Below are 20620 nucleotides of genomic sequence, written 5' to 3'. Positions count from 1 at the left end.
AGGAAAAAAAAAGAAAAAAGGATCGTTTATACTGTCTGCTTGATTATCTGTTGGTTTCTTCTCTCTCACACATGTTTGGAATCAATCTGCAAATTGTGAACAAATATGACAGAGGAATGGAAGTCTCTGTGATGGTAAGATTCTGTAAGTATCACGAAAATCAATATGCAACTCAAGGAGAAAGACCCAAATTACTGTCACTGTTGAACATGAAGTTACCTGCCCTTTCTGGCCTCCTGGCTGGATAATGAGCACAAGCCAAGCCCCTCAGCACAAAACCAGTGTATTTCAGAATCAGGCACGACACTTGCTACCTCTTGTTTGGCTAGCACTTAGGGAGCACAGAGGCAAGATGGGTGTATTACAGCGCCTGTCAGAGCTACAAGTCTAGTGGTGTGCCAGAGCAATGTACATCTAGAAATAAGGGAACATGGCAGGAAACTTGTGCTATTGTTGTGGCAGGAGCAGTGTATAAATGATGTAAAGACAGAGGACACAAAACTGTGGGAAACCAGGATTCAGTATTTCTGCTACTTCAAGATGAGCTAACAATGCAAACATTCATAAACTCCAAAACTTTTAAAATTACTTTTCTTGCCTCACCTCTCAATACTTCCTGACTACACAAACCCATGACTTCAGACCAACATCTTCAAGACATTTTATAAAGTGTTCCACAAGGGTAGAAGGAACAACTTTTACCACAAAGTGCTTTTTTCATTTGTGTTGTACTGAATGGCAACCATTTGTCTAAAAAAATCCAACCAAGGAGAACTTTTTTCCCCAAATTAGAGACTGCAATGTGATATTCTGGCCAGAAACTCAGAATACAACTCCTACAGCAGCATCAAAAATACTTCTGGTAGAGAAATAAGAAATGTGACCAATTACATCACATGCAGCCCTTTTATCCTGTCTTTTTCATTCTATGTAGGACAATGTTAATTAGTTGCTCTCACAGGAATTCATTCCCCACACTCAAGCCAACTCTTCTGTTGCTTGCTCTGTTGTGCTGTCATACTAAGCTTCTGACTGTGCCATCAGCCCATCATTTTTCAGGTACTGTCCACCTGAACATTAAACACCTTGAATCTGGTGCACTATTAAATCTGCATGGAAGGAAAGCAGTTAAAATATCAGGGTGGGTTCTAGCCTTGACCAAAACTCTCCAGAAGGCACAATGTTACATGATTATCACATTTTTGAAGAATAATAATTTCAATCTCAAGTACACTACATTTCTGTAGTTCGCCGAGATGTAATGAAGGAATGCAGACTCCGGGAGTGTATGATCTTTGACTCATGCATAAAGCACAAAGATGTAGTCAACTATAAATAGTATGGAGGAGTAATGCAAGCATTACTATATTTTGCTACAATTGCACTGCTATTCTGCAAGACGGACGTGAAATCCAGGTCTATCCTTCATCAGCAGAATTAAAACCAAATTGGCCTACACACAGAGATCCATAAATAAAATGGTTTGTGTTGAAGATGCTCTTATCCTATATTTAAGCCTAATCCATCACCCACTAATGGCAACAGAAATCTTCCTACCAACTCAATTAAATGTTGGACTGAACTATTTATGCTACCTCTGATGTCAGGAAAAGATTTTTCCTTTCAACAGGTAAGAGAATCTCTTACTTACTGTTCAATTATTTTGTGTATGTATTTTTTAAAGCTTCTTCACGAGGGGCATAACTGTTTTGTAGATGCCAGTATGAACACAGCCTGGACAAGAGATTGTAAACATTCACAAAAGACTCCAAAACCCAAGTAATTGTTACTTGTCAGAATTCACACATCCAATGGGGATCCAATTTTACCATGGAAGAATTAAACTAAAACTTTTGAGCAGGCTGTTCAGATTTGGTACAAGGGGTTTGGGACAACTCTAACACCCTTGGTCTCTCAGGTTGGAGTTTGACAAGGACCCGGCCTGGCACTACAACAGAACGCAAACCTGTAATGTCCTCTTCATCTATTTGCTCTTTCTCACCTTCTCCCCTCTCTTGTGCCAGTGTTTGCGCAGCAAGTACACAACAAAATGGTTTGAAGACCTGATCTCACTGAAAAATAATTGCAGGCTAACACCTGGCTGTCAGCTGGGTCAGTTTTCTCAGTGCTTCACTATCTGGCACAAACAGTCACAGAGAGGCACTACCAGCTCAAATGTGTACTGTACTGTAACTCTGGAAACCCAAGACCAAATAGGGATGAATGACTTAGGCTGGATTGGTTTTTAGCCTACTGTCTTCAAAAAAACTGTTCAGATGCCAACTTCTATTTAACATTCACAGAGAAGGTAAGACTGAATTGCACCTTACCAGACAGGCCCAATGGTTTATATAATCTCACATTCTATTTCAACCAAAAATGATCATTTCAGACAAAGACAAAAATCTCATCACAGACTACTAAGCGAACAGGCAGGCTATAAGTATTTTTTCTAACCAGACCCACACTTACATGGGTTTTTTTTACTGTGTCTCCTTAAGAATTGGGCTTTATCACCACCAATAACATTAATGCTAGAAAGGTTGAAGTATTTATTTTATCAATTCCCCCTAAATGCTTTGGCTCGATCATGTGCTATAAGTGACTATTTCCTAGCATAAATAAGGACTGGGGGAGGAGACAAAATTTTAATTTTGGGGGAGAAAAATACATAAAATTTGTATTTGCCACACACTCGCTTACTGTTCTCACAACCATCCCCCTACTGATTTACAGACACCTTACATTTTTTCACGTCTGTTACAGCATTTCTGAAAAAAGCAACGCGGTATGGAAACACAGGCCATTGCTGTAGCAGCACCCCCGATCCCCTCAGGGCCCAGTTTAACGGTTTTCCCTTTTGGCAGCGAGGCCGGCCGATGGGATCGCCGGGTCCCCCCTCTCCTGTCCCACACCTGTTCTTCAGGGCTCTTAACGCATTAAAAAAAAATATTCACCTGTCAGAAAAACTCTTACAAACGCCCCCCGTTCCAACTGGGCTACGCTACAGCGCTGCGAGGACAAGGCGGGCCGTAACCCCCTTCCCGCCCTCCGCGGCGGCGGACCAGCGCACTGGGAGCGGCGGGGTAGGGGGGGGATCGAGATGTTCTCCGGCCGTACCACTGCGTGCCCCCGGCGGGGGGGTGGATGAAGCGACTGCTTCTCGCCTCGGTACCGTCCGGCTCCTTAAGGCCACCCAGAGACGCAGCCCAGAGAAACATCCCCGCGCTAAAACGCAGCTCCCTCCTCCAGTACCTGGGCAATTTTCCCCGGCCACCCTCTTTTTCCTCCCCTGTGCGCCAAGTGGTACGAGCCGCCGCGGGTGTGGCCGTTGGGACAAACCAACAGCGGGGGGGGGGGCGAGAGCGGAGCGGGCGCGCGCGCGGCGGAGAGTGATGAGAGGCGGCGAGGCGGGAGGGCGAGACCGGGACGGGGCTGACAGCGGCCGCATCATCGGCGAGCGACGCGAGCAGGGCGGCCGCCGCGGGAGATTGAAGTGCCTGCGCCGCCGCTGGGGCCGCTGCGAGGCGAGGAGGGGGCGGCGCCGCTGCTGCCGCCACTGCAGCTGTTGCTCGGGAGGAGGAGAGGAGGAGGAGGGGGCCGCCCGTCCCTCCGTCGGTAGGTGCCAGGCAGCGCTGCTGCGGGGGGCGGTGCGGACCCTGCCGCCGCCGCGGCCCCTTGGGGCGGGGAGCCCGGCCCCGCACGCCCGGTGGCGGCTGGTGTGGCCGCGCAGGGAGGGCCCGCTTGGACCTGCTCCTGCTCCGAGAAGCCGCTGGGCTGCAGGCCGAGGGGCCGCCCCTGCCGGGTGCCGGTCCCCGGCCTGTGCCGGGCCGCCCCTGCCGGGCTGGCGGGCCGGGGGCGGCCGCTGGCGAGCGGCGCTGCCCGGTGCGGGAAGGGGCGGGCGCGGAGCGGGTGGGGGCCGGTCTCCTCCGGCAGTGCAGGTCGCTGAGGGGTGGCAGCCCCCCGCCCCGGGCTGGCCAGGTGTTGGCACAGGCAGGCCGTGGGCTGAATCACGAAACTAATCCTCCTTTAACAACAGAGTTGGGTTGTTTGTTGGGTTTGTGGGGTTTTTTTTGCTTTTTTTCTTTTTTTGTTCTTTGTGGTTTATTTTTCATTTTTTTTTTTAGCTTGAGTCAGCTTCCTGAGCTGGGTCAGTATTTGGGCAGCAGAAGTGCTTGTGTGGGCGATAGAGGTTGGTGCGGAGGAGGAACTAATGGCTGGAGCTGCTGCTTGTGGTAGAAGTGCTGGCTGAAAGTGTTAATAAAGCTCCTTGCTGATTAGAATGCTTGTAGTAACTCTTGAGGTATAATTTGGCCATTCTTATCTTGATGGAACATTTGTTTTAACATTGAGATGTTTCAGGTGTCTTTTGGTGGTTGCGTTTCTCCTTAAGCCTTAGAAACTCTGTGCACAGCCTATATTTCTTCAGTGAGAACCTCACCTCTTCAGAAATACGTTGTTTCTTGCGTAGGGGTACTTGTGGGGAAAAAAAAAATATCTGTGGCTCACCATTGCTTGATTGACTTCAGGAATCAATTGTAAAAAGAACAGGCTTTTAGGAATCTGACAACTGTATGAGTTTAATTCTTTAAATTTCTCAGTGTATTCACTTACCAGAACTATGTTTACGTTCTGTCATGTACTGGATACCTTTGTGTATAGGCATTCTTGAGTCTTAACAGATGGATTTGCCCTTCTTCTAACCGGCCTCTAGAATCACAGTGGCAAAAGGCTCAAATGTGACAGAAGACAAATCTGTGAACATGTTGTAGAAGGTAGTTCTGTCTCTAGCCATGACAAATAGGGTGAGGAAAAATGGAATATTCCTAAGAAACTCTTTTAACGACATGAGTTTGATAGGTCTCAAGAGCATAGTGCCAAATCGCTTCTGTCTACAGAAGAAGCACCTCTCACATGCGGGACTCTGCTAGTCTTGAGTTTCTTCAGCGAGTATGGTAGCTGAGTCAGTGGCAGCAACTGTTTATACTTCAGCCTTGTTAGATGACCTTTTCCATCTTCTGGTGAGAAGTTTGAGCTTTCCCTCTAGCCCCTCATGTTCCTTGTCTCAATCATCTTTACGCTGCCTAACCACGTCTCCAGTGTTTTGGAGGTTCAGGTGCTGTTAGGATTTCGTTTTCACTTCTCTCAGTTTCTCTTCTTGTCTACAGATTGTTGGGAATTTGCTCTTGTTTGCAGTAGACCCAGCTCCTTTCTGGAAAGCTGGCCTGTTGTTAGGAAAAAGGGGTTTGATACTGCTTGTATGGAGCACTAGCCTCTGCCTGGCTTGTAACTTCTGCTTGTTCAGTCAGTTATTATATACAGAGCTCAGCTCAAGTCACCGCCCTCCCTGGTCTTATTACTGTTGGTTGAAAGTAAAAATCAGAGGGGTTGTTCCTTCTGTCTTCACCTCTCTTTTCTTGCATCTACATTTGTTCATTTAAGCTAAGTAGTAACTGGTAGCATTTTATTTATTGCTAGTTATACTGAAAGTGTTGTAGTTCTTGCTCCAAGTTGCACAACCACAGTTAAAAAAAAAAAAAAAAAGCAAAGCCTTACAAGTTTGGGAAGCTGCCTTCCTTGTCACGCTTTTTGCACCAAAATCTTCTAAAGCCCATTTACGATGCCAAGCAAAACTTAGTCATGCAATTGTATTAAAAATGCTTGCTGCTTCTTACCACTAAAGGTGGTATATGGAAAAAGCAGTGTATTGAAAGTATTGAATGGCTATGGCTTTTTGAAAATCCCTTTTACTCTCCCAGTTTTATTTCCGTCTTCCTTCCTGCAAGTGGATAGACTTAAAAAATAATTTCACCACCTAATCTGTTGGGAAGGCGGGAATCAAAACCAAACTTAAATCCACAAAGCCCAGGTATCTGCGGATTGGGTCTCAGGCATCCCGGTATTAGTTCTAAAACTAAAAAGCTCTTGCGGAGCGAAGTGGGGCTGCCGGGGTGCGGGGCTCGCAGCCGAGCCCCGGGAGCGGGGTGGCCCCCACCGGGGCCCCGGCTCCCGCCTCTCCCTTCTCCGGGACTACCGCTCCCAGCAGCGCCCGGGCTGAAAGTGAAAGTAAACGCCAGGTTTCGTGTGTTGTGTGGTGGTTTTTTTTCTTTTTTTTTTTTTTCCTCCCCCCCCCCCCTCTCCCCGGCGGCGGTAGCACATGTCCTTTCTCTTTTGTTTTCCGCCTGGCAGGCCGGCTGCGCGCTCGGGCTGCGGGAGTCGCCGGGAACCGCCGCCCCGAGGGAGAAGCGGGATCGGGCCCCCGCCTGAGCGGCGTCCAGGAGCTGCTGCCCGGCCCTCCAGAGAAGCCTAGAAGCGACGCTTTTTCACGGAGCTGCAAGTCCAGACTGCGGAGTAAAACTTTGCGGATCCGCTGCGCGATTCCCACATGCAAGTTGATAACGTGAGCCCGGCTGCTTTTCTTACTGCTGCTGCTACCTCGAGTGCGGGGGGGGGGCAGCGCTGTTTTCCCCCACCTGCTGCTGTTTCCTTGGCCTGGCCCTAGAGCTGCTGGCTGGGTTTACCTGGCCATGTGGGGCTAGGAGAGGTGCGGCGAGTCTCCACGGTGTGAAGCGATAACATGGAGGCGGCGTGCAGACCCGACGGCGGGGAGCAGAGTCATCAAGGCAGCGGCATGGACGCCCCTGGGGACGCTTCTATGGACTGCTACTTGCGATCTCAGGGCTTGTACAGAAAGAGAGTTGCAAAGGATGGATCTTGTCTTTTCAGGGCTGTGGCCGAGCAGGTAACTGCTTACATAAACAGAGCTACTTTCTCATGAAAGCATGGGAAGTGGATCTTATTAGCAGGGGATAATTAGTGTTGAAATGCAAACAAGTATAGGTTAAGGTTGCCGGGAAAAAAACCCATAATTTTGAACATAGTCTTGCGAGGTGAGTGAAGTTCTGTGTGTACGGCCGCCTTCTGTCATCGAGAAATTGTTACCTGTTTTGACCTTCCAGTGCTGCCTTGGAGCTTTCTTCAGTGTAAGATTTCAACGTTTGGGGACAGTGGCTTTGTATGGGACAATTTAGGGAACGGAATTTAGTAGAAAGAGCTGAAAAGCCTCGTTCTAGTTTTGTGAATTAGTTTACTATAAAATTAGAGCAAGTGAGTAATTTATTTTCAGTTCTTCCTGTTGAATTCCCCTCCCCCATTTCAGTGTTACTGGTAAAGGAAAAAAGTGACAGCGTCATCTTGTCTTAAATACAAACAAACAGCAGTGGGAGCTCTGGTGCTTCTGATTGTGGGAGCCCAGATTCCTGTGCTAATTATACGTAGTTTGTTTGTTCGTTTTTTTTTTTTTTTTAAGTTACTTTCTCCACTGAATTTATAAGTTCAGGCAAGCAAACGTTATTGATCTGAAGTGACCAGTTATTTCAAAGGAATAATCAATAAACTTACATTGATATTCTGATGTTTTTAGTATATATAGAAGGTTTCTCCCACATTCAAGCCTATGTAGAACTTTTTTCAACTGTTAAATTTTTAACATCCCATTCCTGTTTCATTGAAGGGAAGGTCTCGAATTCAGAGTTAGTAGGTGTTTATCCAGAATTGTGGCCTAATCTCTGTAGTTTTCATGCAGGAAAAACTGAACTAACCTGAACTTGGAAGTGTTTTAAATTGAGGGTTGTGTGTAAGGTTTGCAAGAGAGGCTGCAGTTTAAGTTGACTGGAACCTCTCTATGTTGTAGTGAGGATGCAGGTGAAGTCATGTTAGAAAGAGCTCTGAACCTGTGATGAAAATTGTATTTTTCCAGTAGAGATTCCAGATCTGAATTTCTGGCTTCCAAATCAATGTTTGGGCAACAGGCCTATACCACTTAAAGTCAAGAGAAAGTAGACCTGCACTCTTTTATATCTGGTTTGATTTCATTTGGATCAGTGCATGTTGGTAGTTGATTTCCTCATCCACTGCTGCGGTAACTTACTTCTTCAATTAATTGAAGTCTTTACAAAGGAGTCAGTTAAAGAATGACAACAATTCCTATTAATTTAGCTTAATAAATCCTCATAAAAATGAATGTTTCAATTTAGTAAATCTGTGGATTCTGCAGTTACTCAGTTTCTGATAAAAGTAATTGAGGTTTCACCTGCATAAAATTGTTGTTACTGAATGGATGCACATTTGTAATAGTCTTAAAAATAAAACTAGAGTATTTCCAAGCCTGTATTTAGACAAGTCATTCATTATTTGTGACCTGTCATCAAAACTCCTAAGAGCCAGTGTCACTTTCTTTTCTTTCTCCCTTTATAGGTGTTACACTCTCAGTCTCGGCATATTGATGTTAGGATGGCTTGTGTAGACTACCTTCGGAAAAATAGGGAGAAATTTGAAGCAGTAAGTATTTTTGTTTTCTTTGTGAGCATTTAAAAGAAAGTTACTCTGTTCCTTCCACTTTTCTAAGATACATTCTGCTGTTTGTGACAGTATTCATCGTAGCTATATACTAGTTGCTGCTTTTTAAAAGTGAGTGCACTTTAAATTAATTGGCACGTGTGTGGTAGTAACTTACTTTCATAAGCTTGGAGAAGGACATATGTACTGCTTGCACTGGAGGGATGTGGGGTGGGAAGAGAGGGAAGGGGTTTTAATGCTCGTTAAGAAACAAACTTTCTTAAACTTCCATAGTCTATAGTGGAGCAACCAAAATCTGGATTTCATTTTAGTGTAATGCCAATTTTAATAACAGTCATAAAATGTTCTTATTGTGCTACTTAACTGCTTTTACAATATATAAGGGATTTGACTAATGAGGTTAGTGAAATTGTTTCAGGGTCTACAACGTACTATGCAATGCCAATGTGGTTTCTTTTTCTGACACCTGTAACGAAGTTTTCCCGTCAACTATGGACATAAAATATTTTGATACTGATCTATAGTTGGCCAGCGTTGTCAGTGTTAAGGTTATAAAAATCCATTTTCTTTTCTTTCTTTTAAAAGAACAATAATAAGTAATGTTGCTTCTGCTGGGGTTTGTATGTATTCTAGAGTATATGCTATTTAACTAATTTTGAGGATAGGCAAAATAGGAGTATGTGTAAGCATTTGTTACTAAAGGATTATTACTCAGCACTCTTCTTCTGTTCTAAAATTACCTGGATCAGAATTAAAAAGGCTGTTTTAGATGCACACTGGTATAGGGAAGAGAAGGAAAGCAGGAATAAGAGTGTGTGTATTTGCTGTAGTTTCTGACAAAGTGCCCTATGCTCAAATGTGACTGATCACTGTTAATGTGGGAGTTGTCAGGAATGAATGACATAAAATACAGTGATTTTTTTCTGGCAGGATGCAGCTCTGACTTCACTATTTCTGCTTGCCAGGACTGTTTGTTTGTTTCCAGACCATCTGAGGACTTAGCAAGTCTTAGAGCTCTGTCCCCTCTTACTTTATTTTTTCACTGTTGACTCTTTAATCCCTTTCTTTCCAGAATTACCCCGCTCACTCCAGTATCTGCCTCTGTACTTCTGTTTTCTTGTTGTATTGTGTAGCTTTTGGAAATACCTTGACCTTTCTTGACTCTAAATATGTGCTGTTTCCCCTCCCTAGTTCTGCATCTTCTCAGCTGGGTAACTGCTTTGTCAACCCTGGCAAGTCTTGATCTCTCTCCTCCAAACTCCCAGTCTCACTGATCTTTTTTTTTTTTCCCTCAGACTGGTCCAAGTGATACTGACCTATCATCTATCCATCTTTACTGTCCTTCCAAAAAAACTTTTAAAAAAATTTGTAATTTTTCCATATAGGTGTTTCATGATTGAGGTGTTTCGTATGTGTTCTCATTTCCTAGTGTTCCTACTCCCTCAGGTACTTCAGTTCTGCTGATCTCCTTTGCTCCCCATCTCTTGCTATACTTTGTATTTTCCACCTGGAATATAGCGTTGTTAACTTCTCTTTCTAAAAAACCCAAAACAAACGCACTGCAAACAACAGATATCTGTATCCATAATCTCTTAATTCAACTATTTACTCATCTGTCATCTTTGGAGTTACGCTCTATTGATATATACTGGTGGCACTCACTGAAGTTCCTCTTTTTCTTGTCATTTGTAACCATTTTAGCTTGGATTTTTGTCTCTTTCATTCCATTGATACTGCTGTCACCACAGTTTCAGGTGACTTTAACCACCATCTTCCATTTTCATCCTCATCCTTTCTTGAAGTTTTATCTTTGATTGCTGTAGTCTTATATTCATTCTTATTTTAAACTCTTCAGTTTTCTATGAGAACTTTCTGGTGGCCCTCCTTTCTTCCTCTGTGCGTTACCTTTAGGTTGTTTAATTTGGACACACAAAACAACTGCTGTCTATGATCTAATACAACAAAGTAAATGTCTATTTACTAATACACCTTTTAACTACATACCCGATGCCTTTTGTCTAAATCGAAAATTTTGGACAGACTGATTTTTTTTTTTTTTTTTTTTTTTTTCTCCCCATGAATGACACTGTCCAGCCAGCTTCAGAAAGGCTAAAGCAGAATTTTTAATCTCAGTACTCTGCTGGTTTCTCTTATTACATTGTTTCTTAATCACTATGGGTGATAAGAGGCCATCCAGCTTGTACCTTAACTTGGAATTACTTCTTTGGTTGGGCTGCTGTGGATCTTCATTTTAACTAAATCAAGCAGTTTGTGTCTAAGTAGCTATTTTAAAATTTTGAAAAAGAAGCTATTTAAATAGCTGCTCTGTCGGCCAGCATGGCTGTAACACTTTGAAGTTACTATGTCTCAGTTACTGCAGCATCTTTTTCCAGCTTTGACAAATGTGAATTTAGTGTCTTCATGTGTTAAGGAGTGTGGCTGAAAGATTACTTTCTTAGCCCGGCGCTTGCAGTGTAGCCCAACTGTTTGCATCCTTTCACTGAAAATAAAAGCAGTTTGTTTGAAGCGATACAGAGGAGAGAGAAAAGTGCTTCATGACTTGCCTATACTGTATCTTATCACTACTTGGATACTACAAAAATGTGACTCCCATTTCTGATTGTCCATTGATGCCTATTTCTTTTAACAGGATACTTCATAAGCCTACCCATGCTCTCTTCAGTGATGCTGTGCATGCCAGGGATGAATTAATTGCCCATAAACATGTACTTGACAGCATCTTTGCTTTCTTTCAGATTTCCTATTTGGCTGCTGGATTTCTCTTTGGGTTTTTTGTTTTGTTTTGGATTGTGTAATGACTCCGAAAGCTGTTCATGTGGTTATTTTCTGGAATGCAGACCTGTATGTTTGACTGTTTATTTGCTTACCTCTACATCACTTTATACTTAGATTGTAAGCTCTTTGAGGGCAGGATAGGCTTAAATTTTCAATGGTACATTCATTCCCATTGGTACAATGGGTCACAGACTGGGGATTCCGTGTGCTATGCTAATAAAAAATAACTAATTATTACTTTTTTTAATACAGTTCATAGAGGGGCCATTTGAAGAGTATTTAAAATGTTTGGAAAATCCACAGGTACGTTAAACTTTATTTGTAATAGAAAGTAGTACTTCTGTTGAAGTTGATGGGTAATTGAATTTTTTCTCACGTGTTTTTGACTGAGCTTAAGAGGGTTTTGGGTTACACGAATATATACTTTTATGCATGTCCTCTATTGTAAAATGATATGGGTTGGGTTTTTTTTGTGTCTTGATGTAAACCTGTTACTCCTCAAAATTGTATCCAAACGTTTCTAGCCTCTGCAAATGCCAAGAAGCAGCATGGCTAGCTCTTTCTTGAAGACAGCCTTGAATAAAGGCCTAAAGGTTTAGGTGATGAAAAGACAGTTAGTCATGTAAGGGATGTTATGAACAATAGCCACAAATTCTTATGAAGATAATAATTTGAAGCAGAATTATTGTTCCCTCCCTCGCCAATTTAATTTCGGTATTTTTGTTAGGGAGTTAACAATTCATGTAAGCGTAAGGGGGCGGGGAGGACTATCTAGTACAACATTGCAAAATCTGTTAATTTTTTTTAAGTGCTTGTACATAAATTTTATTAAAATGTCCTCTTCTAGAAAGCAGAGCGTGTAATTTTTGATGTTTTGTAGGGTTTTTTGGTTGTTGTTTGTTTGGATTTTTTGTTTGTGTTTTCCCCCTGCCATGCTTACAGCATCCCCAGTTAAGAGTGGCTAACCAGATGGTTCTTTATTTCAGTTTCCAAAATAAATGGTGGAAGGAGGAAAAGAAGTGGGTGTTAGCCTATTCTGCTTCTGTACTGCTTTGTTTATTTCAGGATTTTTAATTGCAAAGCTTTGTTAGTCAGATCCTGAGGTTATATGCTATGCTAAATGGTAAATCATGCTCTTTTCCAGTGGAACCTATTCTGCATTGAACGACACTAATGTGAATGGTTTACAGCACTGCAATGTGTGTACAGAAAATGTCTTTTTCATAATGTCTACTAACTTTTAAAAAAATCTTTTTGAAAAATAGAACATACAGCAGCTTCTTTACATGATCAGAGAAATTAATGTTGTTATTCTGAATATGAAATATATATAAAAAAAAAGAAAAAAAAAACCTCTACAAATTGCTGCCCCAAACTTCACTTCAGTCATTTTTAATTTAGTAAGAATTTAAAAAAGGAAAAAAGTTAATAATGAAATAATGAGAAAATCTAGTCACATCATGCTGGAGCACAGTACAGCAGTTAGACTGGGAATGGAAGAAAAATCTTGCTTTTCTATGATTTGAGTCTGGGTTATGGTGTTGCTGATGATTTACTGTTTAACAGCTTTAAAGGACAGATTTTTGGTCTTGGGTATCAATATGCAGCTGCTTGCATGAGAAATGTAACTATTGCAAGTTCATTTTGGCTGTTTGGTAGTGCTGTCTACTTTGTTGGAGCACTTGACAAAACTGTATCGAGCCACTTGTACAGAAATTATCTGTGTTTTAGGCATGAGAGTCAAGTCTCAAGGTTCTTTTTCTGGTTTGACTGTAGCTAAAGGTCTGCCTTCAAAGCGTGACAGTTTTGAAGGTAAAGGGTAACATTTGTAAAAGCACTTGGTAAATCTAATGCCTGCGCTTTTCAAAAACCACTTTTGAAAAGCTAGACTGCTGGTTGGTTGAACAAAAGAAAGAGAAAACCTCACTACTATATCACCTTTCAAAATCATACTTTTTAATGACAGATCTGCATTTATGTGATTGTTTTAAGTTACCTCAGTTTTCATACAAATCCATTTCTACTTTTGTAAGAAATTCCTCTAGCTTGTACCCCTTAACCGCCTTACTGGAGTAGTTACTGTTTTTTCAAAAACCTTCAAATACAGTCAAAGTGTCTTGGCTGAATTTTGGACTCTGTGTTAATATATTTTTGAAAATGATATCTTGCGTCTCTTGATCTACACAGGAGGAAGTGTAATAACTGTGTATTTGAACCTAATTTTCTTTTGTTTTTTCAATACAGGAATGGGTTGGACAAGTAGAAATAAGTGCCCTTTCTCTTATGTACAAGTAAGAAAACCTTTAAATATGTTTTATTGAGTTCAGTTGTTTTGTTGGTGAATCAGTTGGAATAGCAAAGATGGAATTGTGTGTTATACTGTAGTTCTCCAGAAAATTACAAATATGCTTTGAAAATGGCAGCTGTCAAGGTATTATATAAAAATAGTAAATGAGCTTTGAAAAAGACATTTGATTGGGGATTTGCAATAATGTCATGCATCTCATCTGCACAACTGATTGTGGATAGTGTCATACAATTTGTATTTTGTTAATTTTCACATCTTTAATTTTTTTGTTAAAATCCCTTTTCTTCCTATTTCTCACCAAGGCTTTAATACTAAGCCTGTTGCTAGACTGGGGGCTGTACGATTTTTTTTATTATCTCTGTACAAATGCTTTGATGTAGCTTGGAGTACTGTAGGCCGCATGCTAGAAAGCCATTCTCACATCTCCCCTGGTATGAAGTTGTATGTACTGATATAAGGCTACCTGGTGTACTGCTGTAGCTTATTGTATTTTTTGTATAAACTTTCCTTTTTGCACTCCATCAGCACGGATGAAATAAAGAGTTTGTCAGGGGCCATAGCCTGAGCTATGCTTAAGAAATGTTTTGGTATTTATATGAAGATAAACACTCCTCTTAGTGATGTACAATTTTGCTGATGTATTTTAATTAAACGTAATCCTATATATTAATCTTTCTTCACAAAGTAGTATGAAACAATATGCTTGATATTTATAACTGCTTTCTAATGACTGTGCAAGGGCATGAGCAATGTACAGCATCTTTCTGCTGTTTGTGAACTAGTTAAATTCAGTATTTCAAAATGCTTACTGTAAATTAATGATTTCCTTTGTACTTTGACTCTTGATGAGACAGTTGATAAGAGGAAAGAAAAAAACTAGTTAAATACTACTTTCAGGTACTTATATGAGTATTAAGTGCCAGAAATTGCATGAAATTCTACCTTTGCATTTTATGTGGTTAGTGGGACAGTTTAGAGTTGCATGTGCTGCATGGGTGGAAGAGGACTGAACTGAAAGTCAAAGTAAGTTTGGCCTCAGAAGCTTAAAGAGAAGGTCTGATGGTTAGATTGAGCCAGGATGTAGAGGGATGTACGTCAACAAAATTGCATCTTGATTACATTGCGACCAGATGGTTATGATCTTCTGTTTGTTATATTTTTGGCCATGGAAGTGGTTTATTTTGAAGTCATGATACATTGGTGTCCAGGACCGCAGTTGATCCATGAATACAGAGGCAAATCCTGGTTGTCGATAGGATTTTTCAATTTCTATGGGAAGTACGATTAGGTTTGTGGCATAGTTGCATTTATATGTAGTATTTCACTGCAGAGTTGAACGTGCAAGAAATATTACAATAACTGTTTTGGGGAGATTGGCTTCTATTAAAAAGCAATTTAGAGGCTCTGGGAAAGTAGGAATGGTGATGGAGGTAAGGGGAAAGAGTTGCTTCCCTTCATGCATGCTGGCAGACTCAAGGAAACCAGAAGTATGAATTTCCCATTTGGTGCCAAGTGGAGACGTGAGAGTTTCAGGCTTCTCAAGCATAGGACAGAAATGCAGTATAAAGAGGCTTGTTTTCATTTTCACTCCTCGGATCTGTCGAAAGTATAATTTGGTTATCTAGTAAATCTTCCTTGCCTCCCTGAAGCGGGTGGGTCTCTGAGCTATGAAATGATTTTCCTCTCAGAATTGCTTTTTCTGAGCTGTTGTAGAAAGTTTTGGTATTGTTTTGTTTTTAATCCAAAAACAGCACCTGTGAATATACTTAATCATTTTGCAAGACTGATAAAACTTTTGCTTGTGTGAGCAAAGAAGAAATTGAAGGAAGTGATAGGTGGCTGAGCAAAGAATTCAAAGGGAGGATTAGGGATAAAAAAAGAGAAAATAATTAAATTTAAGGTTATGACAGAGACTGATTATAGCAGAAAAACCCGTAGGAAAGATTGATAGTCTTTCAGTTTTTAGAAAATATAAAATCAAATAGCATGTCAGTATCGGTTCTGGATTTTCCTGTATTTGTCACTTTACACCCAGTTCAGCTTTTTATGCTTTTTAATGTAACAAGCTAAAAAAATAGTTGTAAGTGCAGAATGTAACTTCTAAATTTGCTTAATGGTAGTAGCTCAACTGTTCATTTGTTATATTTAATCTTCTTAAACATAATGAGGTACCCTAACTTAGCTTGCAGTGATTAAAAAAATTGCTAAATCTGTTTTGAAAAACTATACTAGACTGATACCTTTGATGATGCGTATCTGTGAGCACTGCAACAGCATGCTATCTGCTGGTTCAGTCCAAGCTTCCTAAAAAGTTTCTGTTATCTCAGTTGAAGAGAAAAGAGGGCCACTTTAGATCTAGCAATTTGAGTTCAATGAATGCAGCGTGATGTTCGACTCCATGAAGCATGGAGTCCTTATCCAAAGAGAAAAGGAAACTGAGCCCTCTGAATGTCTGTCTGTTTTTGGTTTTGGTTTTTTTTTTTTTTTTTCAGTGTTTCATTCATTGTAAAATGCAAGGAAAGATTACTTCTTGCTACACATGAAAAAACATGTGGAGGGCATGATTTTTCAGAGGTGCTGGAGGTTTGGTTACAGTATCTGATCCTGAGACAATGCCTGCTGATGGTCGGTTGGGCTTTTGGCACATTCCTTAGCACACTTTGGCAGCTGGGCCATGGTTTGGGAGCAGGAATGTTGTGTGGACCCTTCTGAGCATGAGAACTTAGTTTTGGAGGCAAGAAGAATTTCTGTGCACAGAGGGGGGGCTGTGCTGTTAGCTGGCCACTATGCCCAGAAGAGTTCTTGCACGCGTGTAGTCAATCTGCTAGTACAGATTTAGCCTAAGCTGTTGCTCATCTTCTGGAAATTTACCACGGTTTCCTGTCTCTATTCATAAAACCAACCTCCTCTTTGCTCTGGTTGGTTTCCAAATGGCAAAGTGTAGTGAATTCCTCCAGGACTGGTAAGCCATCATCTTTCTAGACACAGCTCCAGAAAGCGGTGTCTGGAAATTTGTTTGACTTGTTGGCTTTGTGCATGTTGTGCCAGCACATCTTATTCTAGTATATTCTTTTGTAAAAGTAAGCTTTTTTTGACCAGTGATAGCTGTACTGATAATCTTCAGTATTCTTTTCCACTAGGTCTTTTCTGTAGTTATGTATGTTTCTTGAACTTGACTTGAATATTCCAATTTCTATTGACATAAATCTTTAAATGAAATTTTAACTGCTACTTTTTTCTCAGGAAAGATTTCATAATATACCGGGAACCAAATGCTTCTCCTTCACATGTAACTGAAAATGGCTTTTCTGATAAGGTAAAAAAAAAAATAAATAAAATTCCTGGCTACTGTGAAAGGCTGATTTAAGACTACTTCATAAACAGCAAGTAGTTTCATTTGAGTTTTACTATTCAAAGCAATGAAATGTTCTGAGAATTCAATTTTAACAAATTCTTTTGTATGTATTTAAGATGCTATTCTATTAACACATGTAGCACTTTTTGATAGATGGTCCGTATTTGGGGTGCGGTGTATCTTCCTTGTAATATAAAATTTTGTAAAAATCAGTTTAAAAGTGCTAACTCGCATAGCTGCGTCTGTCTTGAATTCTTTTTGACTTTTGGTCAAATTCTTCTTGGTTTAAAGGACATCTGCGAAACATTTTGATCATTTTATTGATATTTATTGATGCTTTGAGATCCTGAGAGATAACAATGCTTTGATACATTAAATTGAGTTGAAAGGGTAGTGCTCATGTAAAAAATCAAGTGAGATACAAAACCTAAAGTATCTGTGTGGTTTTGTTAATAGGTATTGCTGTGCTTCTCAAATGGAAACCACTATGATATTGTTTATCCCATAGAGTATTCAGAAAAGGCTGCTCTGTGCCAGTGTAAGTATTATGTTGGTTAGTTAAAAGTATGTATTTTTACCCGAAATGTTAAAATGCTCACTATCGGGTTTCAGGAAGAGGCTGCGTATGAAAGTTTATTATAGTCATTCTTTAATTTGAGTTGTCAATGACTGTATGATTTTTGGAGAGCGTGAGTTCCTGTTGTGTCCTGATTCTTGACAAAGCAGATTATATACCAAGAGGAGATTTACCGACCAATTTGAATCTGGGTGGTCCAATATAACAAATTAGTACATCAACATTTTCTGTTTATCTGTTGCGTTTCTTTGGTCGCCATTCTGGTTTTATTTTTGTATTTCAGACTGCTAGCAAATTGATTGTCTATGTTAAAATTATCCTTGCATGTGTAACTTTTCACAGAAATTATGGGGGTTGCACGTGCAAAAAAATAACTATCTTCATTGGTTGTTTTCTTTACTAGATGGCAGAAATACCCAAAGGTCTTAATCGCCTTTGATGGGTTACTGTGACAATCCCTGCAAGGATTCTAATTCCTTATGAAATCTGCCTGTGTGCAGAGTTACAAGGCTAAGGCCAAGTTTGCCCCTTGAGAGACCTGGTTTCTAGTAGTTTCATGTATACCCATTAAGCCATAGTAGCTGCAGCTGGTTTTGCTTCTAATGCCTTCACTGTTTCAGTTAGCACATCAAAATGCTTGCTTGCTTTGATTGAAGTAATTTGAAGTGCATCTGTAATGGTGATATAAAAAATCCCATTTACCTTGTAATTGATTTTTCCTTTCTGCTTTCTCTTCCTCTTCCCCAGCTCTGCTGTATGAGTTGCTTTATGAAAAAGTATTTGATACAGATGTAAAGAAAATCATAGCAGAACTTAGTGCTGTTGGTGTGACAGAGGAAAGTAACAGTAGCAGTGAAGTATCAGCGTCAGATTCGGAAGATGACAACTACAGGTAAATGCCATTTAAAAGTTAATGAAAGGTACCTATGGGTGACACATGTTGAAAAGTGTTCTGAATTTCTGATAGGTGATAGAATGTAACGGAGTTGAAAAACTTTACAAATTACTAAGAAAAGAAGCATGAAGAAGTAAACTTCGAACGTAAAATGTGTAATCTTCCCTGTACCTAAGGACAGGGGTTGGATTCCTCTGTTCTTCCTGCAGGCTAGCTTTGGGTCTCTTTACACAATGGAATATTGGCATTGCAACCTGTCCATCTTCCTGTTTAAAATAGCAGAATCCCTTGGGATTGCTGTCAGTGTGCCAGTCTGGCATGGTAAAACTCCATGAGAATTAACTTGGCTCACTCTTGCAAATGAGTAGGGTTACAGGAATCTAATCCAACTTGTGTTGCTTCCACATCTGGGGGCTGAAATGCCTGCTTGAGATGTGGCTAATGGAGAAATACAGATGTAGCTTGCTCCATGTTGTTCCTTGACCTTTGTGAAGTGGTTATAGCTGTGGGTTTGTATTCCTTTTGCTGGACCTGGATGCACTAGCCAGCTTTGAGATTTTGACCTACTGATTCCTTTTGCACAGTAAGTCTTTCACAGTGCTGTTTTTGCATTTACATGTTGGCAGTTTTTCTTCCGTTTAATACTGTTCTTAAAACCCTGGCTTGCGTGAGGTTCCATTGAAGCCATGGAGATTACGCTATGCTAGTGCATCGTGTCAGCTCTTCCTGCTGAGCGTCGTTAAAGTCCTTTCTGGGGGCTCTGCTGTAGTCTGTATGGCATGTGGCAGAAGAAATTTCTTGATGTTGGGAGGTGATTTTTTTTTTCTCCAAGCTGAAAACAACAGAAGGGAAGACTATGGAAATTGCCACAGAAGGAAAACCAAGTTCTGGGAAAGGGACTGGTTTTCTTTTTTTTTTCTTTTTTTTTTTTTTTTTTCCAAACAAGAAAGAAATACCAGGGAACACTTCCAATTAAAATACAAAGTATTTCTGCCTCAGGGAACAATTATTGTAGTTAAATGTCAGAGAGTGGAAACCTTTATTTCTTTCTGTTCTCAGAGCTTTCCTGGGCTTCATATGCAGTAGCATTACCCTGTATCTTTGGGATTCATAAGAAAATACACTGCTAACCTTAACAGCACCTTTGTAAATGAAGGTCATATGCTCACTTTAGGACTATCAAACTCAAATGTTTTTGATTTAAACCATATGTCTTATGATGTAAGGGCTAGTGTGTGTGACCCTTGACCTAGTTAACACAAATTACAAACATTTTGCTGTGTTTCTGTAGTCTTAAATTTTTGGCTTATCTTAAGGTTGACTTTAACCTGTTTCAATACTTAGTTTTCCAGAAGATCTTTTTCATTTTAGAAAGGTGGACTTTTCAGTTATGTTATTATTCAATGTAATAGTTCAATTAGTTTTAGAGAAAAGATAATGCTGGCAGCTGTACTACTACTGCTGTAGGGAAAAATACAAAAATACTTGTTTGGGGTTTTTTCTGTGGAAGGTAATTTTCCAGCAATGTAAGGTATAGAAAACAAGAGTAAATTAGAGTGCCTGATGCCAGTTGACTGATGGAGTAGCTTTTGCTTTTGAGTGTGTGGTTTTTTTTGTAATGTCTGCTTCTGTTAGGTTTTCCTTGTGTAGCTGCAAAAATTTTAGAGTAATTTTTGTTTCCCTTGCCTACCCCCCCCCCCCCTTTTTTCTTTGCTTAAATGATGGCTAAGTTAGTATGTGTGAGACTTCCAAAAACCTCTGCTTGAAACAAAAAAAATCTTATATTTCCCTTTATATGATATAGAAATTCAGCTCTTGTTCTAGACACCTATTTCATTTTAAGAGATGGAGATGTTCTATGGTAAGCTTGTTCTTGAAAAATACATAGACAGCGATAGTTTCAGTGTTTTTATCTACTTCCAACTGATTTCCAGGCCTTATTAATACTGTATTACCACAGCTTGCTTCTGTCCTTTTGCAGAAGTAAAGTTACAACAGTTAGTGATATGAATGGACTGAAATCTCTTTCTGGCAACAAGGTATTTATACGTTAAGATTTATTTTCTTCCTCATAACTTGTACTCTGCTATATTTCTTCAGTGTTTAATGTTCATGAGAGAATGAGTTTCTAGTTTGCCTAATGTGTGATATCTGAAACTGCTTATTTCTTTGTAAAGTAATGTTTGCTTTTGGTGCGCCAAAAGGTGTATAGTGACCTTCTCAATGCTGCTTAGTTCTTAATTTTGCTCTGGTATGGTTAAAAGAACAGTATTGAACTAATTTTTCAAAGCTCTTTATGCTTTATGTATTTTCAGCTTCTTTATATTTCGT

At 40.3% G+C, this 20620-nt stretch overlaps 1 protein-coding gene across 6 annotated transcripts in view; it reads left to right on the top strand.

Annotated features, from left to right (window-relative positions):
- Positions 1–3353: 3353 nt before the first annotated feature.
- The window catches only part of OTUD4 (OTU deubiquitinase 4), a 34548-nt gene continuing 17281 nt past the window's right edge, over positions 3354–20620 (top strand). For 4 of the 6 annotated variants that reach the window (XM_080393695.1, XM_080393696.1, XM_080393694.1 and 1 more), the window contains exons 1-9: positions 3355–3618; positions 6190–6742; positions 8257–8340; positions 11407–11457; positions 13399–13445; positions 16706–16778; positions 17274–17355; positions 18142–18286; positions 20271–20328. In XM_080393695.1, coding sequence (XP_080249821.1) covers positions 6578–6742; positions 8257–8340; positions 11407–11457; positions 13399–13445; positions 16706–16778; positions 17274–17355; positions 18142–18286; positions 20271–20328 — 705 coding nt within the window. In that variant the 5' untranslated portion in view covers positions 3355–3618; positions 6190–6577. Of the gene's footprint in view, positions 3619–6189; positions 6743–8256; positions 8341–11406; positions 11458–13398; positions 13446–16705; positions 16779–17273; positions 17356–18141; positions 18287–20270; positions 20329–20620 lie in introns of all 6 variants that reach the window. The other 2 variants (XM_080393692.1, XM_080393693.1) reach the window with 2 other exon arrangements.

Source organism: Falco punctatus (assembly GCF_963210335.1).
Source record: "Falco punctatus genome assembly, chromosome: 1".
Classification (NCBI taxonomy): Eukaryota; Metazoa; Chordata; class Aves; order Falconiformes; family Falconidae; genus Falco; species Falco punctatus.
This window is presented reverse-complemented; position numbering and strand designations above follow the sequence as displayed.